The sequence below is a fragment of the Periplaneta americana genome, chromosome 1 (genome assembly GCF_040183065.1).
Source record: "Periplaneta americana isolate PAMFEO1 chromosome 1, P.americana_PAMFEO1_priV1, whole genome shotgun sequence".
NCBI classification, from domain to species: domain Eukaryota; kingdom Metazoa; phylum Arthropoda; class Insecta; order Blattodea; family Blattidae; genus Periplaneta; species Periplaneta americana.
Window position 1 is genome coordinate 107,058,775 of NC_091117.1, and position 21,216 is coordinate 107,079,990.

Below are 21,216 nucleotides of genomic sequence, written 5' to 3' on the forward strand. Positions count from 1 at the left end.
TAGTTTTTATACGAGACTTATGCAGAGTTGAGACAGAAAACGTTACTAATAAACCATGAATAAGCTATGGACGTATAAACAGACTGTAACTATACAATGGGAATTGCTTTGCAGTAGTTATATACACGAAACCCCTTGTTTAAGGGTTGTATATAGGGAAAAAAATGGCCGCCCCTCTAACAGCTGTTCGTATCGACTGTCATTTTATGATGATGGTTACCTTGTAACCACAGAAGAACAAACCAAAGATCATAGAATTATTAGAATAATATTGCTGTAGCTTGTACTCTTTGACCAAAATGTAGTGTGGCAATCGATTAGAGCCAGTTGTACTATCGATATTTAACACACCACACTAGAGCGCTCTACCGGATGCAGTAGATAACCTCAGATATTCTATTACCTTTTGTAACGAAGTAATGACGAAACTATGACGTAGCTGTGTAACAGTTATACTGTTATACACGACATATGTTGTGATTATTAGTAAGGAATTTACACACGACTTATAAACGAGCTACTCATTGTATAAGTATAAGACAGTTAAACGTCTGTATATAGAGTTTTTATTAGTAAGACCGTTTATGTAACCAACGACAAAATCGAAGACACTTCACACTGTTCCCTCAGTGAAGATTTTCCATGCACCGTACAGTAGGTGAAACAAGTACTGTTTTTTGTCAGTGTTTGCCAAATACGTATTCATGAAACATTGAAACGCAGTGAGATTTGTTACATGCTAGTAGCAGGGCTATGCTGGATCACAGCAACAATGTTCTCTTCTTCCTCCACATTGCGTTGATGTCACATGTGCATTGGAAAATGTACCAGAATGTCCATTATGGCAGTTATTCACTTAATACTACTGGATTGGTGCATAAGTTCTAGCATTTTTCTGTACTTTCATTCATCTGCTGTCCATGTGTCCATAGCAACCAAGTATTTATTTACGCTATAAACTTATGCACCAATCCAACAGCACCACTACTGCCTGACAGTTGGATCAGCGAATAGGGTTTATATAGTAATATAGAATGGACACTGAGGGAATTTTCCTGTTTTGTTTCTCTGTCCGCCAGCGTTTAGTTCCCATTTCAAGCACTAGAGGTTAGTGTAATCAAGCAGACACTAAGATAATAATTGAATATAAGAGTTGAGACACCGGATCCAAACTTCTCCTATCTTATTGCATAATCTAGCAACCCTTTGCTTCAAATAAATTCAAGTATTTTTCAGTGATAAACTAGCTGTAATAATAATTTTTATGTTTTATATGTAATAAATTATATCATAAAATAATACAATACATTATAAAATTATATATCAAATTCGTTTAATATTTGTATACAATATATAGGCATATGGTTTTATTTCTCATAGGAGTTTTGTTTTTCCATTTTCAGCACTATCAAATCATTACATATTTTAATTGTTGATGGGGTCAACATCTCAACTCTCATTATAAAGGAACTCTAGAGTCTAGACATTACAGATAACGACGGATTTATTATTTAATTGATTCAATTTATTTTGAGTACATAATGTACCTAGACAAACAAACAAACAAAATAGGTTATTTTACGATGCTTTATCAACATCTTAGTTATTTAGCGTCTGAATGAGATGAAGGTGATAATGCCGGTGAAATGAATCCAGGGTCCAGCACCGAAAGTTACCCAGCATTTGCTCATATTGAGTTGAGGGAAAACGCCGGAAAAAACCTCCACCAAGTAACTTGCCCCAACCGGGAATCAAACCCGAGCCGCCTGGTTTCGTGGCCAGACACACTAACCATTACTCCACTAATGTACCTAGATGTATTAATTGTATGTCTGTTATAATCCACTGTGTCAACTGTTAACTGGTGTGATCTCAGCGCCAACTCTAGGGAAAAAGCAAAATCTCACACTCAAGCTGGTTTGAAGGTCATTGAAATCAGTCCTGTTTACATCAAAGGTACTGACGCGAAGTGTCCATATATTGTAATTCCCTATATGCTGGTTGGATAGCATTTCAAGTGGTCAAAATATAACAATTGTACATTCAAATGATAAACGACAACATTTTCTTATACCACAGGGTATAGACTCTGTATTACTTGTAAAAAATGTTAAGGCTCTCTTTGTGCAATAATATTTCCCATAGTTTTATTCGATCAACCATAGCAAAAGGTTTTTTTAGTGTAAAAACCTATTAAGTCAAGACCGTAATCATCAATTTTCCAAACAGCAGGATCATGATCAGGTCCACTAAATGTATCTCTACTTCCCCTATCTTTAGTCAGCTTGTAGTAAGGAAATCTATTTCTCTGTCACTATCAGTATTAATAATCAGTTTACTTTTTTTCCCTGTAGCTGAGGTACATGATGTGTCATAGGTTTCCATGAAATCTTTGAATTCGAAATAACTTACGATACCCTAATTGGTTTTAAATTTCGTACCATTTGGTCTTCACCACCTATGTCAGATGAACTGTGACTAAGAAAAAGCACCACTTTTTAATAATAAGGGTGTATTAATAATTATTGATGTTAAATAGTTATTAGAAAACCCTAGTTTAAGAATTTACCTTGTTGAAGAATTTTCTTTTTTTTTCTCTCAGTTTTGTATCAATTTCAATTGAATTACAGGCCAAGAGCCAATAGCTACTCATCTTGGCCCAATACAAATACAGGACACTAAAACTAGCAAATTGTATTCAGCCCAATAATATATCTTGCATGTTGGATTTTTTTATTGCAGTAGATTTTATATATACATATATATATATATATATGGGATTACCTGACATTCGCCTTATAGTTCTGGTACTCAACTGAGACAGAGTTGTATTTTGTAATAATGAATCTTGAAAGAGTCAGGCAAAGTGTTTTACAAGTAACTGACAACAAAAGAAAAATTTAATGTCTGTATTTCCAAGCTAAAAACTATTGACAATTGATGAGCTTCTAATTTCTCATGCCGACAATAGAAAGTATGAAAGAAAGGATTAGAGAAGCGCAGTTATTTATTTATTGTCACAGCAATATTTTTAAGTGCCTGAATTACTTACATGAAGTGATAAAACACTGAACCATATAATAACGTTTATTTTTTTGTTCCAACTTGCAAAATGGAATAAGTAAAAACACAGCATTATTAAATACAAAATGTTAATTCATTATTAATTATTATTAATAAATAAAAGGAGGAAGATTTTTGCTGCCCTAATTTGTGCGCCCTGCCTAGGCATAAAATAAATCTGGCCTTGACTATGCCCCTGTAGCTACGTGAATGCTCGGCATTCTAGGACTATCTAGGACTCAAAATAACAATCAGAGGTTTGGTTAAAGTCACCATAGTGATGCAACTTGATTCATAAACCACAATTGGTCTGATGTAATTCAAGTGAATAGTAATGTTCAATTAACCCTTTCTGGTCGGATTTAAATGTCTTGGCCACTGTGCGCCTGGTCCATTTAAATGACGCTCACCAGTGCAAATTGAACTACTATTTTACACTGCTTGATTTTCTTTTGTAACTTTCGTAAAAGTGAAGAATCTTTGATATATGGGGTTAAAATATTATATGAAAGGTTCACGCATTCGTCTCACTGAATATTAACTGTCTACTATAATTCGTTTTCGACTGTACGGGCTTGCCTTTATGAATGTGAAGCCATGTGCTTGCTCGCATTCGTCAGGTAATAAACTCAAGGCTAATGAAAGTAATATGAACTTAGAGATGTGAAGAGCCTTTTAGGTCGAGATATGCGACATGTAAACACCCAAAGTCGTAATCTTTGGTTTATATTTCGCCGTCATTATAAGACAACACTTCCTTCTGAGCTGGCAGTGATCAGGTTCGAAGATCTATAATAGTAAGATAACTGTGAAAGATAAACACATGAGATCTGTAGCCATAGAGAAGACGTGGTAAGAGAATGAATATATACGAATGTCAGTGGCGGATTGTTAGAAGAACATAATTCATAAAATGTAATACATTACTGGAACTTTCTTGCCAATATATATTGGCGTATTTTTTCTACACGTATCTTTGCTAGATATTCTACATGCACATTTCAAATAAATATAAGAACTAATACATACCTATCGATACTTCTTCTCTGTATGGTAAAGGGCGAAACACTTGTTGGGGTGAAGTCCTGGCTTCCTCTCACATGTATCACAATAAAACGACGTTTCTTTCCTGCCACCTTTTACTTTTCTGTTCGAACAAACTGCACAGTCCTTCGTAACTTTCCTTTCGTGTGCCCGGATCAAGTGTAATTTTCCATTGAGACGATCTTCTGTATCACCGGTACTTGGTCTCCCACGTTTTCGAGACATTTTGTTTCTCATATTCCCCACCAATCCTTCGATGATCTTCTTACGAAACTCCAGGTGAGACAAAGCAGGAAGATTTTTTGAGTTTTGATTCAAATTGTATAGGTGGAAACTGTTTACAAGGGAAATCTCCAGAATCCAGAAGTATAATTTTCGCCACCATTTCAAACTTTTCTTCAGGAAACCGTAGCTTGAACAGTAGTGGTCTGCTCTATCGACTCCTCCCATTTTTGAAGTGTAGTCTATAACAGCAACAGGTTTCTGGAAAACCTCTACTTCCTTCGCAGTTTTTCTCGAGACTTCTCTTGTGTCTGGATTATGCCATGTACTTAGAATGGTAACAACTCGCTTGTCTTTCCACGATAATGTCAAATATTTGTCTTCCTTCCTGTAGGCTACTACTTCATGTTTCTTTATTTTCAGTGCTTTCTTCTTCATTTGTTTCGGCAAGCCTTTCCTATTCTGCATTATTGTACCAGTCAAATGAACATTTGCTTGTAACAGTTCCCGAGCAAGATCCAAGTTTGTGTAAAACCTGTCTGTGTACAGATGGTATCCTTTCTCATTCGTCACACTCTGTACTTTATAAGTTGAAGAACTATTCTGCTGGTGAATGTCAGTTCTGGATGAATCAAACTTTTTGTAGTTACTGATCCATAATAAGGAATCAAACCACAAACATAACCATTTGTCGAATCAGCAATTACATAAATTCGAAGACCCCATTTTGTTGGTTTCTGTGGGTTGTACATCTTGAATACTACACGTCCTTTGAAATTTACAGTAGACTCATCCACACATACATATTGCGATGGACTGTAAAATTCCAAAAATTTTGATTCAACGTAATCTACAACGTTTTTTACTTTACTTGCTCGGGACTGCATTTGTCTGTCTGGAGTTCCATCTCGAGGAGGGGGAGAGACATGAAGACCCACTACCTGCTCCTTCGACCAGTGCCCTGTTAAAATCGTCTTTCAGCTCGCATCCTAACACTTTAAAAGTAGCCCACATAAATTCTCAAAGCCTTCTCTGTCATTTCAATGAAGTTCAATCTATTTTCTCTCCTTTGTCTCTTCACGCTATTCTTATCTCTGAAACGTGGTTGAAGCCTTCCCTATCATCTTCTCTTGTAAGTTTAGATAATTACACCCTCTGTAGAAATGACCGAATCGGTAAACGCGGAGGTGGTGTTGCGATGTATGTGCGATCGGACTTACCGTTTAAAATTGTCTACCAGTCTTCAAATGAAGTCTTAGAACATCCTGAATATCTATTCATCGAAGTCGGTGCAAGCAACAAAAAGTGCCTCCTTGGAGTTGTATACAAACCCCCTAAATCAGGATTCTTAAGTGACCTTGAAACACCTTTGCTTAATCTTGTGCCTCACTATGACCATACTGTTATTTTAGGCGATTTCAATACAAACTTATTAAATTCAAGTAATTACTCTACAGTTCAACTTAAGAACATGTTTGAGTCTTACAATATATCCATCCTTCCTTCCGCAGCTACCCACCACACCCAGGAATCGGAGACACTTCTTGACATTATTGCCACGACTAATCCTCAGCTAGTATTAACGAATGGACAACTACCAACGCCGGGTATCTCAGCACACGACATAATCTTTTTAGAATATTCCTTGTATTGTCCAAAATATAAACCTCGCATCACATCATACCGGGACTTAAAGCATATTGAGCATGATGAATTAATCAATGACGCACTTAGCCTGCCTTGGACTGAAGTGTGGAATTTACCAGACATTGACGACAAAATCGAAAAATTTAACGACCTAGTAATTCAGTTATATGATAAACACGCACCCTTGAAAACCAGACGAGTTGGTAGACACCCTGCGCCTTGGATGTGCGATGCCATAAAATTACTCATGACAGACAGAGACACTGCTTATCGTAAATACAGACGGAGCAAGGACGAATTAGATTTTAATACTTACAAAGTTTTAAGAAATAAATGTAATCAAGCAGTAAGAAATGCTAAATTACGCCATGCACATTCCCTTATTCTACCTTCGGTCAGTGCAAAAGAATTGTGGCGTAACCTTAATAACCTGGGTCTAACAAAAGCAAAGCCTCGGGTAGATAACATCAACTTGTCACTCAATAGTCTAAATGAACATTTTGTCACTGCTCCACCTGAACCATTACATAAGCAAGAGACTCTTGAATTTCTCAGATCTTACCCCCAACCTGTGTGGGATAAATTCTTCTTTAAATACATTAACCCGACTGACGTAATGAAGACGCTGCGACGTATGAAATCTAAAGCCCAAGGTATAGACAATATAAATATCACTCTCCTGTATAAAATAATAGATGTGATCCTGTCGACCGTCACACATATATTCAATGCATCTATTATGACTGGGTCCTACCCCTCACTCTGGAAAATGGCATTAGTGAAACCTTTACCTAAATCTAACACACCTTCTACAGTAAACCAATACAGACCGATATCAATTCTTCCCACTCTTTCAAAAGCATTAGAACATATTGTACATGGACAACTTATGAACTATCTCGACGAACACAAACTCCTTGATGACTATCAATCGGGTTTTAGACATGGACACAGCACTTCTACAGCCCTACTTAAAGTGACTGAGGACATCCGTGAAGCTATGGATAGGGGTGAAGTAACGGCACTAACTCTTCTCGATTTCAGCAATGCCTTTGGTTCTGTTGATATCGACTTGCTTCTTGCAAAGATGAAGGCTTTGCACCTGTCAGACAATACCTTGAGCTGGATGGACTCCTACCTACGTGACCGCCAACAGTGTGTTTCACTTGATAATCAATTCTCCCAATGGAGATGCACAAAGGCGGGAGTGCCGCAGGGCTCCGTATTAGGACCACTACTTTTCTCTATCTACATTAATGACGTATCAAAGAACTTACAGTATTGCCGATATCACCTCTATGCCGACGACCTACAACTTTACATACATTCCAGACCCAATACGATCAATGAATCGATTGGCAAGTTAAATTGTGACCTAGCCACTGTCTCCACTTGGGCGGCCAATTTCGGACTCGCACTTAATCCAAGTAAGACTCAAGCTATAATTATTGGACATAAGCGTTTAGTTAACTCCCTTAATAACAGTAATCTTTCAGTTGTTACCCTTAACAACACGCTAATCCCTTATTCATCTGTCGTAAAAAATCTTGGCTTCTTTTTTGATAATAATCTAAGTTGGAATTTTCAAGTTAAAGAAACGATAAAAAAAATCTATTCCTCCATTCACTGTTTGAGTCACTTAAGAAACTTCTTGCCCCAGCAACTAAAACTTACCCTAGTGCAAACCCTAGTAACGCCGCACTTCGATTATTGTGACGTTTTGTTAAGTGACCTAAGTTCTGAATTGTCAGTCAAGTTACAGCGAGCTCAGAATATGTGCGTCAGATACGTGTGCAACATCCGACGATATGATCACATATCACCGTCCTTCGCAAGTCTCTCGTGGCTCCGACTTAAAGAACGTAGAACTTTACACTCTTTGTCTTTACTCTTTCGAATTCTGTACACTTCAACACCAAATTACCTTTCGTCTCGTTTCTCTTATCTATACTCTAACCACGACGTAAATACCAGATCACTTATCTGTGGCACGCTAAGTATACCTCTTCATAGAACATCTTGTTATTCATCATCTTTTACAATATCCACCTCGCGTCAATGGAATTCCTTGTCACAAAGTATTAGGGGCTGCAAGACAATAAACACCTTTAAGAACAGCTTAAAAGATAACCTTATTAGCATTTCACTCCAATCATACTGATTTAAACTATCACTGACTACATTGTTACTTTTTTCTTTAGACATCATCCTGATTGTGCTGTATTTTAATTGTCTCGTAATAATCTCTTTCTATTATCTAATATTATTTGAAATATATTAACATTCTATGTATTTTAGTTTAATTCTGCTACACAGTTTATTTCAGTGTTTAATTAATAGTTCATAGTATTTTGTTGTTTAATTTGTAAATAACTTTTGTATACATGTAACTCTCATCTAAATCAAATTGTTGGATTCTTTGTAAGTTCATGCATATGTATATACACTTTTTGCTGGTTGAGTGGAAGAGAAGGCCTTACGGCCTTAACTCTGCCAGCTAAAATAAATCATTATTATTATTATTATTATTATTATTATTATTATTATTATTATTATATATTTGCAGAAATAGCTTTCTTGAAAATATGTCTTTGTAGAACAGCAAACTGTCTAACCATTGTTCCAAGAAAAAGTCTTTGATAGTACTCTTCATACGTCTTCCCATATTCAGTATTACTCCATGAAAAGCCATTAGCTCTTCAGCGGTGACATCTTCCCAACCGTTCCCAATTGAATGTTTTCGCAAAGGTGTGACTTTTTGTATTTTTTGTCTAACGTACCTGTTGGTTTCGGTAGCTATTTCTTGAAACAGTGTCTGGCTAAAAAATAGCAAAAAAAAAAATAAAAATGGTGAATCAGGCTTTCGTCCAGTCTGGGGAGGTTTATAAGCTGCTGTTCCACGAAACGGTATATGATGAAAGTCATTGTCATTAGCACCCCAATGATCCCAACCATCATTGTCAACATTGTCTATTTTATCATCACCATCATCTTCAACATCACTTGAACTGGACTGATTGTCAACAGAATCGTCACTGTCACTTGAAATGGCTTCACTTACTTGAGAATCAGAGTCATTGTCTTCAATTAGTTCAATGTCTGAATCATCACTAAAAGTTGTCCAATCCCCATGCAAGTCTTCATGTATCTCATCGTCGCCCAAAGCCTTCTGTTTTTTTTTTTCACTATGTGTTTAGTTTTCTTGACAACACTTCTGCTCGTAGACGCCATTGTGATAACAAGAACGACAAAACATTCGCAGCCACTTCTAAAATGTATTTTAGAGCACAGGAAACAATTCTAATTCACACGAAAATAACACCACCACACAGATCGTAATCTCAATAACATACTGACGCAACATGCATTCCTTGCTCCGAGTTCGGAGTGTTTATAAACATTGTAGGAAACGTGGCGGACTCAGTCCGGCGCAGGACTGCAGCTGACATATTTTAGTGGCGGACTGACTCCGACATAGGAGCGGTAATAAGCATAGTCTTTATCAATAAGTTAGTTGATATCGTGCTTCCTGTAATAACCCATATTTTCAATTCTTCAATTATCATGTCTGTTTATCCGCAACTCTGGAAAACAGCTTTGGTACGCCCACTTCCTAAAGTAAATTCACCAACTTCTGCAAAAGACTATAGGCCAATCTCCATTCTTCCCGTTTTATCCAAAGCCCTGGAACGCATCATTCATAAGCAGTTGTCAGACTACCTAATAGAATTTAATCTTTTAGACCCTTTACAATCTGGATTCAGAAATGGCCATAGCACTTCTACTGCTTTGTTGAATGTTACTGAGGACATACGCGCAGCCATGGATAAACGACAGGCTACTGTACTAGTTTTATTGGACTATAGCAAAGCCTTTGATTCTGTTGACTTCGATCTACTATTGACTAAACTACAAACGCTACACCTTTCTGATAGTGCTATCACCTGGATGTACTCCTACCTTACTGGCCGCCAGCAGCGTGTCATATCTAATAATCGTTTCTCATCCTGGCGTACTGTAGATACAGGAGTTCCTCAGGGATCAGTATTAGGCCCCTTGCTCTTCTCTATTTATATAAATGGAATTTCTAAATCATTTAAGCACTGCAGATATCAAATATATGCAGACGACGTTCAATTGTATATTTCAGCGCGTCCTGATGCACTAAATGATAGCATTAATAGTCTTAATGAAGATCTTGATTCAATCTCTTCCTGGTCTCAACAATTTGGGCTTAACCTAAACGCATGTAAATCACAGGCTATTCTGTTCGCGAACCGTAGATTAATTCCTGAAGTCAACGACCTGAATATTCCACCTGTGAAACTGGATAAAACAATCATCCCGTTTAGCTTTACCGTAAAAAATCTCGGGGTGCATTTCGAATCTAATCTTAGTTGGGATACGCATATTAAATATACATGTAAGAAGGCATTCTCTATTCTCCATTCACTAAAAAGATTGTATCATTATCCATCTAAATTAAAACAGACGCTGGTACAGACACTCATTCTACCTCACTTCGATTATTGCGACGTTTTGTTCAGTGATCTCAGGATTGATTCCGCCCAGAAACTACAGCGTGTTCATAATGCGTGCGTCCGCTTCATTTGTAATGTTCGATACTATGATCATATCTCACCTTCTTTCGAGAAGTTATCATGGCTTAGGTTACATGAGAGGAGAAATCTGCACTCACTTTCTCTCCTATATCGAATTATGCACACTTCATCTCCCTCTTATTTATTCGCTCGTTTTCATACTCTCTCTCGCTATCATAATATTAATACTCGATCACAACGCGATAACACGCTAGAAATTCCACTTCACACATCATCTCTGTATTCCTCATCTTTCACTGTTGCTACCTCTCGTCACTGGAACTCTCTGCTGCCTGAAGTCAAGGGCTGCCGAACATTGAAATCTTTCAAATCCAAGTTAGAAAATTATCTTAGGACGAGTTGCCAAACTAACTTACTATTATGACAAGTGTTGTATTGCATGTTTCCACATATTCACTTTTTTTTTTATGTTCTAGTGATATTTAACTTATTTTATATTTTTGTTTTCATATTTTCCGATAATGGTATATCTATAATGTGATAAGTTGAGCTATATATAAACATAATTTTCCTTACTGTGTGTACTTAAAAATATTGTATTCATTGTATGCTTTGTACTGCACTATTGTATTACTACTATTAGTATTATTATTACTATTAGGCCTGTTATTATTATTTTATTTATTATTATTATTATTATTATTATTATTATTATTATTATCATTATTATTATTATTATCATCATCAATAATTTTCTTATTTTTTTTATACTTTGTAGGCCTCATTTATTTTTGACCTGCTGTTCACATTTTATTACGCTTTTTTCTTTCTTTCTGTATGTTATATATTATGTCTGATTTCTTCTTACTTGTTGTTTACATTTTATTATTATTATCTTATTCAGTTTTGTGTGTACTTTGTAAATTTGTAGTGTTTCTATAACACAGTTTTTACTCCTGGTTGAGTGTTAGAGAAGGCCGTATGGCCTTAACTCTGCCAGGTTAAATAAATCATTATTATTATTATTATTATTAATGGTTAATTTAAAAAGAAAGTTGTTCATATTGTTACAACCTTGGCATTACATTAATTAATTTAATTAAGAGAAATTGACGAAAATAAATAAAATAAACACACGCACAATGACAATGAACAAAAAACTAATGAAAAATTAGAACTATGTAACAAACACTTTTGTTGATATACTGTAATAAAAAATTTACTTACAGGAGGCAACAATGAATGCTGAGTTCCATGAGTAGGAGGTACCTTGTAGATTGGAGCACGCCCTGTAAGGGGCAAATTCTGTTGCAAGAAAAGTTGCTGATGTCCGCTAAGAGCCACAGTTGGATAACCATGCATGCTCATCATGTTGTCACTAGAAACAAACAAACTTCTGTAGAAAGAACAACATAACATACGAGAAATGTTTAACAAAGACTGAATCATAATGTTTATTAGTACAATAATTTCGAAACAATGTAAATTCATTTTCTAGTTTAAATTTAACTGAGGAACTACTACAGTAGAATCCCTCTTAACCAGCACCAAAGGGACTAGGCTAGTTCTGGACACAAGATTTTGCCAGATAATTGAATAAATACCGGTAAGTTATATAGGCTACATAAAAAAAAAGTTCATATTTCATGATGTCAAATGTTGAAACTGCAGCCATGTGAAGCTTATGTCTCTTTTTAGTCATAACTGAATAAACATAAAAACTGTGTGGATTTTCCTTATTAAAATTGGATTTTCCTTATTAAAATACATCACACAACACAAATAAGTAATACACTAAATTCTAGGTTTGACTATTCACGGAAAATTAAAGTTCGTGCGAACTTCCTAATGTGACAACACTGATGAACCAAATATAATTAAATAAACATAAAAATTGTGTGGATTTTTTTATTTACTAAAACATCACATGACACAAATAATACGCTAATCCTAGGATCGAATATTCACTGAAAATGAAAGTTCGTGCGAACTTCGTAATGTGGCAAAACTGACAGCCCAGACTGTAGCCATAGGGCCGATTTAAACTTTTTTTTGACCAGACAAAAGTGTAGTTGTTTTGGTATTGCCGGTTATTTGGGTGATGGTTATGAGGGATTTTACTGTATGTATTCAATTTAATAATAATAATAACAATAATAATAATAATAATAATAATAATAATAATAATAATAATGTTTTATTTTCGCTGGCAGAGTTAAGGCCATAAAGCCTTCTCTTCCATTCAACCAGCCTTAATCAATACAATACATATTTAAATTACAAACTACACTTAAAAGGTTCTCTAGCAATATTCTTCAATTTTAACAACTAGTAGACTACATATTTATTTAAATTTAGATAAACCTATAAGGTAAAGTAGTAACTTAATTTATGAGCTAATTTAATTCAATCAATTATAATTAATTTAATATTTGGGATAGCTAGTAAAATGATGAAAATTAATTTAATATAAGCTTACTAGAACTATGTTACAGGGAGAAAAAAAAAAAAATATATATATATATATATATATATAAATCTAAAATATATTTTTATAATGAGAATAATGTCATGATTAAAACTTCTGCTCTGTGTGAGTGACAGACAATGAAGATATGACATGCTCATTTTAGTTACGGGGCAATGGAGTTAAATAAAAAATATTTTTTTCCTTCAGCTGAGACTATTCTACATTACAGCAAGCTTATGACGAATTTATTATTCCGTATGAGAGTACAAAGGCAAAGACAAAGAAATACAGAAGTTTCAGGACTTCAGTTATAAGTCATGACAAATTTACTGTCATCAATCAGTCACATTTATGACAAAGCCTCCATATGCTGCTTGGTGCATCTCTCAGTCACATTTCGTGTTTATCGCTCATAACAAAAAACAAATGGCCCTGCTCATATAGTTTGGATCATGATTTACAATGATCTAGACTTCGGATTTTTCAGTTCCAAAAATCTTACTTTAGGTACCTAAAAATAAAATAATGTGACATGAAATTTCATCTGCATTCACAAGAAGGTATAATATAGCAGAAGGAAGTTGCATATCGATGGCTAAGAAGTGATACCTCACATCTGTAAATTTGCAGGTGAAATGAACGACTGTTTTAAAAATTAAATTTTCCCAAAATAGACAACATTTTATACATGTTTCTGCTTTGCAAGATCCTCTGCTCGAGGACAAAATACTAATTGTCCAATTTTGTGAACATAATACTAATGTAGTTAATTAAATAATAGTGTAATTGAAGTAAATTACTATTTTTGTAAATATGAGGTATCACAAATCATCGATATTCAAAAATGCACTGATAATTATAATTAACACATCAACACTTTTCTAACAGTTAACTTTTAGAAGTCCCAGTATACTTTCTAAAATTCGACTCAACTGTTTCAAGTTTCTCATCCAGAGTACTATGTAAACAACACTGCTCATACACAAGACGGAAATCCAAGTGTGTTTTTGATAATTCATTAATATTTATTGCTTCATTTATATGCTTCCAACACAATAACCAAATACCAGTATTCAAACGCTTTGAATTTCTTTAAGCTCTATCCCCAAATGATTTACAGTATCCCTTCTTAAGAACAAGTGAATAACATAACCAAGTTCTTTCGATTTTTAATTCTGATTTTGAACTTGTATAATAACACTTTTTGAAAAACTTCTTCCATTACTGTCTTAATGAAAGATCCTTTACACTTAAAGTATCCATGTTCTATAAAGATCATTTTACGAGATGGTTTAGTTCTTTGAAATTTGCTCTGGCTTATCAGTGTATTGAATACACAGAGAAGAACGCCATATATTTAACATGCATTGAATGTTACGAATCCTCTTATATCAAACAAAATATGACTATGATGATGATGATGATGATGATGATGATGATTATGATGATAGTAATGACGGGGGTTTTCACATTTCTGTATTCAGTACAAGCACAATTATCACCGCACAATCCAGTTGCAGTAAGCTCATCTCTTCCGTGGATCATCTTCTTATATGAAGTGTACATTGATGCAATTATTTCTATGGCCGAAAATATGCCAATTTCAATATTCTGCGAACTCTCTATTAATATCACTCTCCTGAGCTGCATAGTGCAGCACTAACCTTCTAGGGCCAGCCAACATCTTTACAATCACTTCCATTGAATGTTGTTCATCAGTAGCCAGATTTAGGATGATTACTTTGTTTCATGCCAAGCACACTAAATGTTGTTTGAAATTTTATGTAATAAACTGCCTATGCAGTGGCATGATGATTTTGGAATATCTGGATAACAACGATGAAACTAGTCTGCAACTTTTCTTGTCCTCCTGTTGTGAATGTCTCCACAAAGCAGTACCAGACACACTCGCTGTTCAGGAGTCAACATGATCTCTTCTTCAACTCTCAACCATTATAAATTACAAATCAAGGTGATAATGATCTCTCCTTCAGCTCTCAATAAACTCCAAACAATAAACGAAAACAAATACAAACTGCAGCACTACTGTTTACCACAGGCTACTTATATAAACGAAAGATAGTAGTAATTTCCAAATAGAATAATGCATTCCATTTGTCAATTGACTTTTGAGTATAACAACAATCAGTAAAACATTTGAGTGTTAGGGGTCCAAAGAGTAAAATTTAGGTAAAAAAAGTAGCTTAAGTTGTCAACAGAAGTACTTTCTAGCTGTTCCCTTTGAGGCTTGTAAGTATTTTAAAATGAGTAGTCCAATAACTGGGTTGCCTGGACCAGTCTTAGTAATGGCATTTTTCCATACCAGATACAATGATTATACTGCCATGACTCAATCACTTAGTAAAGACAGTGTGTTCCATAGCAGGAAGTACCCTTTTGACAGAAATAATTATACAAAACTAACTGGACCCAACATGTATGGAGAATGAAAAGAGATAGAACTGAACAATTAATTTTCAAATACAGACCACATGGCAGAAGAAGTCGAGTGTGTCTTGTGAACAGACTTCTAAATGACAGGCCAGAATGGGTCATCCTTGTAGAGCCAAATTCCATCATAGTGTGGTGATGATGGTGGTGGTGATGGGGGCGGGGGGGGGGCAGGGGCAGGGGGAGGGGCAGTGGCGGTGGGAGGGCGGCGAGGGGAGCAGCGGCAGTGGTGGTGGTGACTATGATGATGATGCCAAGTACTGCATCAATCATGGACACGGTATTTTGTTTGATAAGACCAGAATCTTAGTTAGAAAATCAGGCTTTGGGATCATCTATTTAGAGAGGCCATAGAAATTAATATATGGAAGGCTCAGGAACCAGTTAGTGTAAGTCATCAATTGGAGGAAAAGAGAAAATGAGGTTGTTATTAGATTTTTTTTTTTTCAAAATCCCATTAACGTTTAAAAAATAACTAATCAGTTACAGATGTGTGACAATAACTAAAGTAACTTAATACATACTGACAAAAAGTGTCAATTAATAAATTTAATGTAACTATCAGAGGCAAATATATAAAAAAATATTGACTTAATGTTTCTGACCACTGAACTTCTTTCAAAACATATTTCTGGCACGTCTAATTATAGATCTTCTAGTCACAATAGTCATCGGCATTATTACTGTGATCTCTGACATTTCTCTGTTGAATCTCTGCAGAAGTATTGGTAGCCCAAGTTCTGGGTGTATCGCTGTTGAAGTTCTGTAGGGAACAATAGTAGACCTAGCGATGATGCATAGATGGTAGGTATAACAACAAGTCTGTTATGTCTTTCTTTTACATATATTTCATAGGCCCAACAGTAGTGTACAGTCATTATTCAGATATTGAAGAGAGTTTTGCAAGTCTTCCTTTCTTGCTTGCTTTTGTGATGTTGACCATATGATAGTTGCTTTCCTTCTGAACATGAATACAGATTCTCAGAGATAAAGTTATTAGTAGAATAAAGAAAACTTACCAAAACCTAAGTTCTTAAATTATGAAAATTATGCATGTACTCCGCATATAAACCAAATCAATTTCCTTCCTCACTTTCCTCTGTATACATTTAATCTGGAGAATGACCCAGTATTCCTATGGTAATTAAATTAAAGTAACTTGAAGTTCATAGCTGAAAGAATTTATAACTCCATTTTGAATCTTGCGCACACTACTTTTAACACTTGAATATAAGTAATTGATTAATTAATTACACATACAATCACAATTACAATCACATAATTAACACAATCACATAATTAACACGAATAAGTCCGCTAGTTAATCAATTTATAACTCTCTCTTCTTTGCTTAAAGTCTTAACATAATATTCGAACCTAATCTATTAGACTACTTATGATGTAAAACCACTTCTAAATTTGAAAGGTAAATGTTTTCCATATACAGCACTTAATTTTCTCTTTCAGTTATTGTCATCGTGATCCTTGTCTTGGTGCTTATGGTCCTTGTTGTAATACTTGTCATGGTGATTGTGATTCCTGTCAATGTCCTTATTGTGATCTTTGTCCTGATCCTTAATCATAGTCTTTGTTGTTATCCTTATCATGGTTCTTACTGCAGTTCTTATAATCCTTGCCATGGTCCTTAATGTAGTCCTTGTCTCAATCATTATCATGATCCTTATTATCCTTATTGTGGTCCTTGCCATGGTTTTGATGGTGATCCTTGACATAGTGCTGGTCGAGATTCATGTCGTGATCCTTATTGTGGTCCATGGCATGATCCTTATCAGGATCCAAGTCGTGATTCCCATCATCATCCTTGTTGTAGTGCTTCTCATGGTTCACATCGTGATCCTTATAATGGTCATTGTCTTTGTTGTGATCCTCATCATGATCCTTATCATGATCTTTGTTGTGGTGCTTGTGATTGTTGTAGCTGTCCTTAATATGGTCTTGTCGTGATTCTAATTGTAATCCTTGTGATGCTTGTTGTGATTCTTGTCATGGTCCTTAATGTGATCTTTAACGTGGTCCTTCTTTTTGTTATGGTTCTGATTGTGGTTGTTGTGGTCATAGTCGTCATTCTTATTTTGGTCATGTCATGCTCATTAACATGATCCCTGTTATGGTGCTTTTCGTGGTCCACGTCATAATCCTTTTCATGGTTTTAGTCATTATCCTTTATTTGGTCCTTATTGTGGCCGTTATTGTCTTTGTTGTGGTGCTTATTGCAGTCTTTGTTGTCTTTATCGTGGTTCTATATTTGTCACTTCAAAATAACAATGTTTCTCCATTTGGCAAATAACTTTTGTGACATGGTATAAAACTGCTACTTCTATTACCAGACTACAAAAAAAAAAAAAAAAAAAAAAAAAAAAAAAGTGAAAATAATTTCAACTTGCAGAGTGTCCTTTCTGGTCATGAAAACACTTACTTGGATTCTTTAACCACCAACTGTCGTCTCCTGTTATCATCCTCATTGAGTACCTTCTTCAACTGCAAAAACAGCTGGTGCTTCTCATCTTTCAACTGCGCTAATCGCAGTTCCAGCTGAGAAATCTGATCCCTGGTCTCCCCAAGAGTCATCACATCCTGTTTTTGCTTGCGTTCACGTTCTTTTCTCTGACGTTCTACTTCTGCATCTGCCTCCTGCTCTGTAGAACATGCAAATCAGATTGTACACTTATATTTAGTTAATGGTTTTTTAGAGTCATCTTTATGTTCAATTATTTTTCAAAATAAATAAGAAATGAAGCTACAATAGATGGAAATACCTCCTTAAATGTGTTGGTATGAGGTAGGCTAATAATTATTTTCTGGGCCCAGAAATCTATCTCGATAGCAGATCTGGGATTTTGTAATTTAAAATAATAAATGCAATAAAATGTATTTTCAATTCCACAGGTAATAACTGTAATATAAATGTCATCCTGCAATGAATTCAATTTCATGGAGGTACCTACAATCATCAACATCATTACCATCATGGCAAACACTGAACCTAGTGATCTATTAACAGTCTCAAAAACAAATTCATGCCAGCTCTCAAGGGAATGTCCCCATGAGTGTTTACCAGCTGGTCGGTAATGCAGCATACAGGTTTAATGGGTAACAAAATTATAGACATCTTAGCGAAAATAATTTCAATCATCCAACAACAAAACCATACCAATACATAACACCACAGAGGACATACACTAACACTAGACAGAGAATTTTTTGAAGAAAGATAGGAGAAGAATACTTTTGTTAGATAGCAGTCATGGCAGAGAATAAGTCAATGGCTCCAGGTTTCATTGGGTGATAAATATACTGTTACCAGCTTTACCAAACCCAATGCTTCTCTGCCCAATGTTGTAGGGGATCTATCTGAGCTTGCTAAAGAAGATCATGTAATTACAGTGGGGGTGCAGAAAACAACCTGGACAGGAACCTCAATTATTCAATATATTCACAACATTGCAGAGGAGTGGCCATACCAATGTGCGTTTTGTGAACCTTTTCCAGAGACATGACAAGCCTTGTAAGAATAAGAGGGTTAAGAGTGTAAATCTGCGGATTGACGTGACTCAGTTGGAGGTATATGACCCACATTAATATTATACCAGTTAGACACATCCTTCATTGTAAGAGAGGAATACACTAATCACGGACTGCATTTGAATTCTCAACGCAATGGCTTGCTAGCGTGTCTCATTGCTGACAGTCTTCAGTGTGATCATGGCAAGTGTGACAAAATTCCTGTTGTAATCCATCATAGGGCTTGTCCTTTTTAGGGTGAATAAAAAAAGTCAAAATAATAACAATAATGATAATAATAATAATAATAATAATAATAATAATAATAATAATGCTGAGGAGGGCCAGTTCATTCAGAAACGATTTGTGTAGTCCTAGGGTCTTACAGAATTGAGAAGTTAGGTATCGTTCCTCTTGCTCCAAACATCAATCCCATAACACTGATATCGTGAAGTTAGTATTTATCTTTATAATACGGGATGGTTGGAACATAGATTGCTCGTTTCTCCTCATGTACGTCTTCAGGCTGTCTTTTATACGTTTCAAACCTGATGGTGGGGTCGATTATCATCCCTTGAGACATGGATTCGCTAATGGCAATTATGTCAATTCGTCTGTTAGTGCCATTGTGGGCAGTTCCGTGGACTTCTTCATAGATGGTGTATTTTAGTTTTCTAAGGGCATCGGCCAGTTTAGTTCTAATTGCATGGTGCCTATGTATATGCAATGTTTCGCCATAAGGGCAGGCTCCAAGGACATGTCCAAGGGTTTCTATCTCACTGAGGCATCTCCTGAGACCTACTGGGTATGGCTCTTACAGCACTTACGTTGGCAGTCATCTTGATAGTCTCCTTCCATTCCCCGCTAGTCATTCCATCAGGCTTAGTTATCCATTTGTTAGAGGGAGTGAATTCACTGTACAGAATAACGTCTTTTCCCTTTTGAGGTAAGTTGCCATGCGTTGTACTCTTGCTGGTGTAATTTGGTCCTAATTTTTCTGGTGTTTATTACTCCTCTCGTAGAAGTTAGGTGTTCAGTTCCATAGATTTGAAGGTTGTTCAAACAATGTTTAGCTTCCTCCATTAGACATTTAGTGTTGTTTATGTACATATTATTACACATATTTAACTTCATACAAGAGTTGATGTGTTGCAAGTAGGCTTCCCAATGTGCGCATAAAATAACTAAGCATTTAAATTTTTTATCAGAATACAAGATATTGGCCCGGTTTCATCGACCATTGTTAAAATAGCTCTAACCTTATGCTACTTAACGCAGTGTTAATACTTTAACTCCATGTTATGACACCAGTGTTTCACCAAACATTTCTGATACTTCGTTAAGTAACTTCATGTTATGAACCTTGTTCTTATATATTTGACTTTATGAACGCACTCACTGTTCACGCATGTCAATCGTCATTTGTTTTATATCATTAATAAGGCGGTATATTTTAACGGTTTTAACCTATATTGTGTGTTTAAAGACGACTGTGGTGATATATAGTACAATAAAATGGAAACGAATAAGCAGAAAGAAAAGCGAGTTAGGAGTTGCAATTATACAGGCTATGAGAAAAATGTTATAATAGACATTATGACGAAATACAGTGGTATAATAGAAAATAAAAGAAGTGATAGTCTATCACTAAAGAAACGTGAGGAAGCCTGGACTTCATTGACAAGCGAGTTCAACAGCCATTTAAATGTAACACCTAGGACCTTGAAACAAATAAAACAGTGTTACGAGAACATGAAAAGAAATGTGAAAAAGGACCATTCTATGGAAAAAATAGAGCGTTTCAAAACTGGTGGTGGTACATTCATCCCCAGTGTTGATGACACGAATTCTAAACTTATTGCCATCATTCAGGATCAGTTGGAGCCTTTACAAAATGAATTAGACTGTGATGCAGAATACAATGGTAAGTAGGCCTACTTGATTTTTATGTAGTACTTGTTACTTTCAGCCCCTCACAATTGTTTTATAGATCATTGACTGTTCTTATTGTATAATTCCAGGAGAAATCATGAATCAAAATAATCAAGTCAACGACACTACTGAAGTAGAGGAAATAGTTGATTTACCAGTTATCGTAAGAGCAAATGAGTCAATTGCAGAAGTTACGACAGAAGAGGAAGAATTGATAAGGGAGGAGTTGACAGAAGCAGAAATTCGTGGAGAAATAAATGTGAGTTGTCTTAATTTTAAGGGTACACGCTACTGAATTTTGAT

At 35.5% G+C, this 21,216-nt stretch overlaps 1 protein-coding gene across 6 annotated transcripts in view; it reads right to left on the reverse strand.

Annotated features, from left to right (window-relative positions):
* LOC138699467 (G protein pathway suppressor 2) overlaps positions 1-21,216 on the reverse strand; it is a 106,158-nt gene that overhangs the window by 62,092 nt on the left and 22,850 nt on the right. For 4 of the 6 annotated variants that reach the window (XM_069825405.1, XM_069825370.1, XM_069825413.1 and 1 more), the window contains exons 2-3: positions 17,897-18,116; positions 11,766-11,916 (exon numbers count right to left, since the gene is read on the reverse strand). In XM_069825405.1, coding sequence (XP_069681506.1) covers positions 11,766-11,916; positions 17,897-18,116 — 371 coding nt within the window. The remainder of the gene's footprint in view (positions 1-11,765; positions 11,917-17,896; positions 18,117-21,216) is intronic. The other 2 variants (XM_069825387.1, XM_069825395.1) reach the window with 1 other exon arrangement.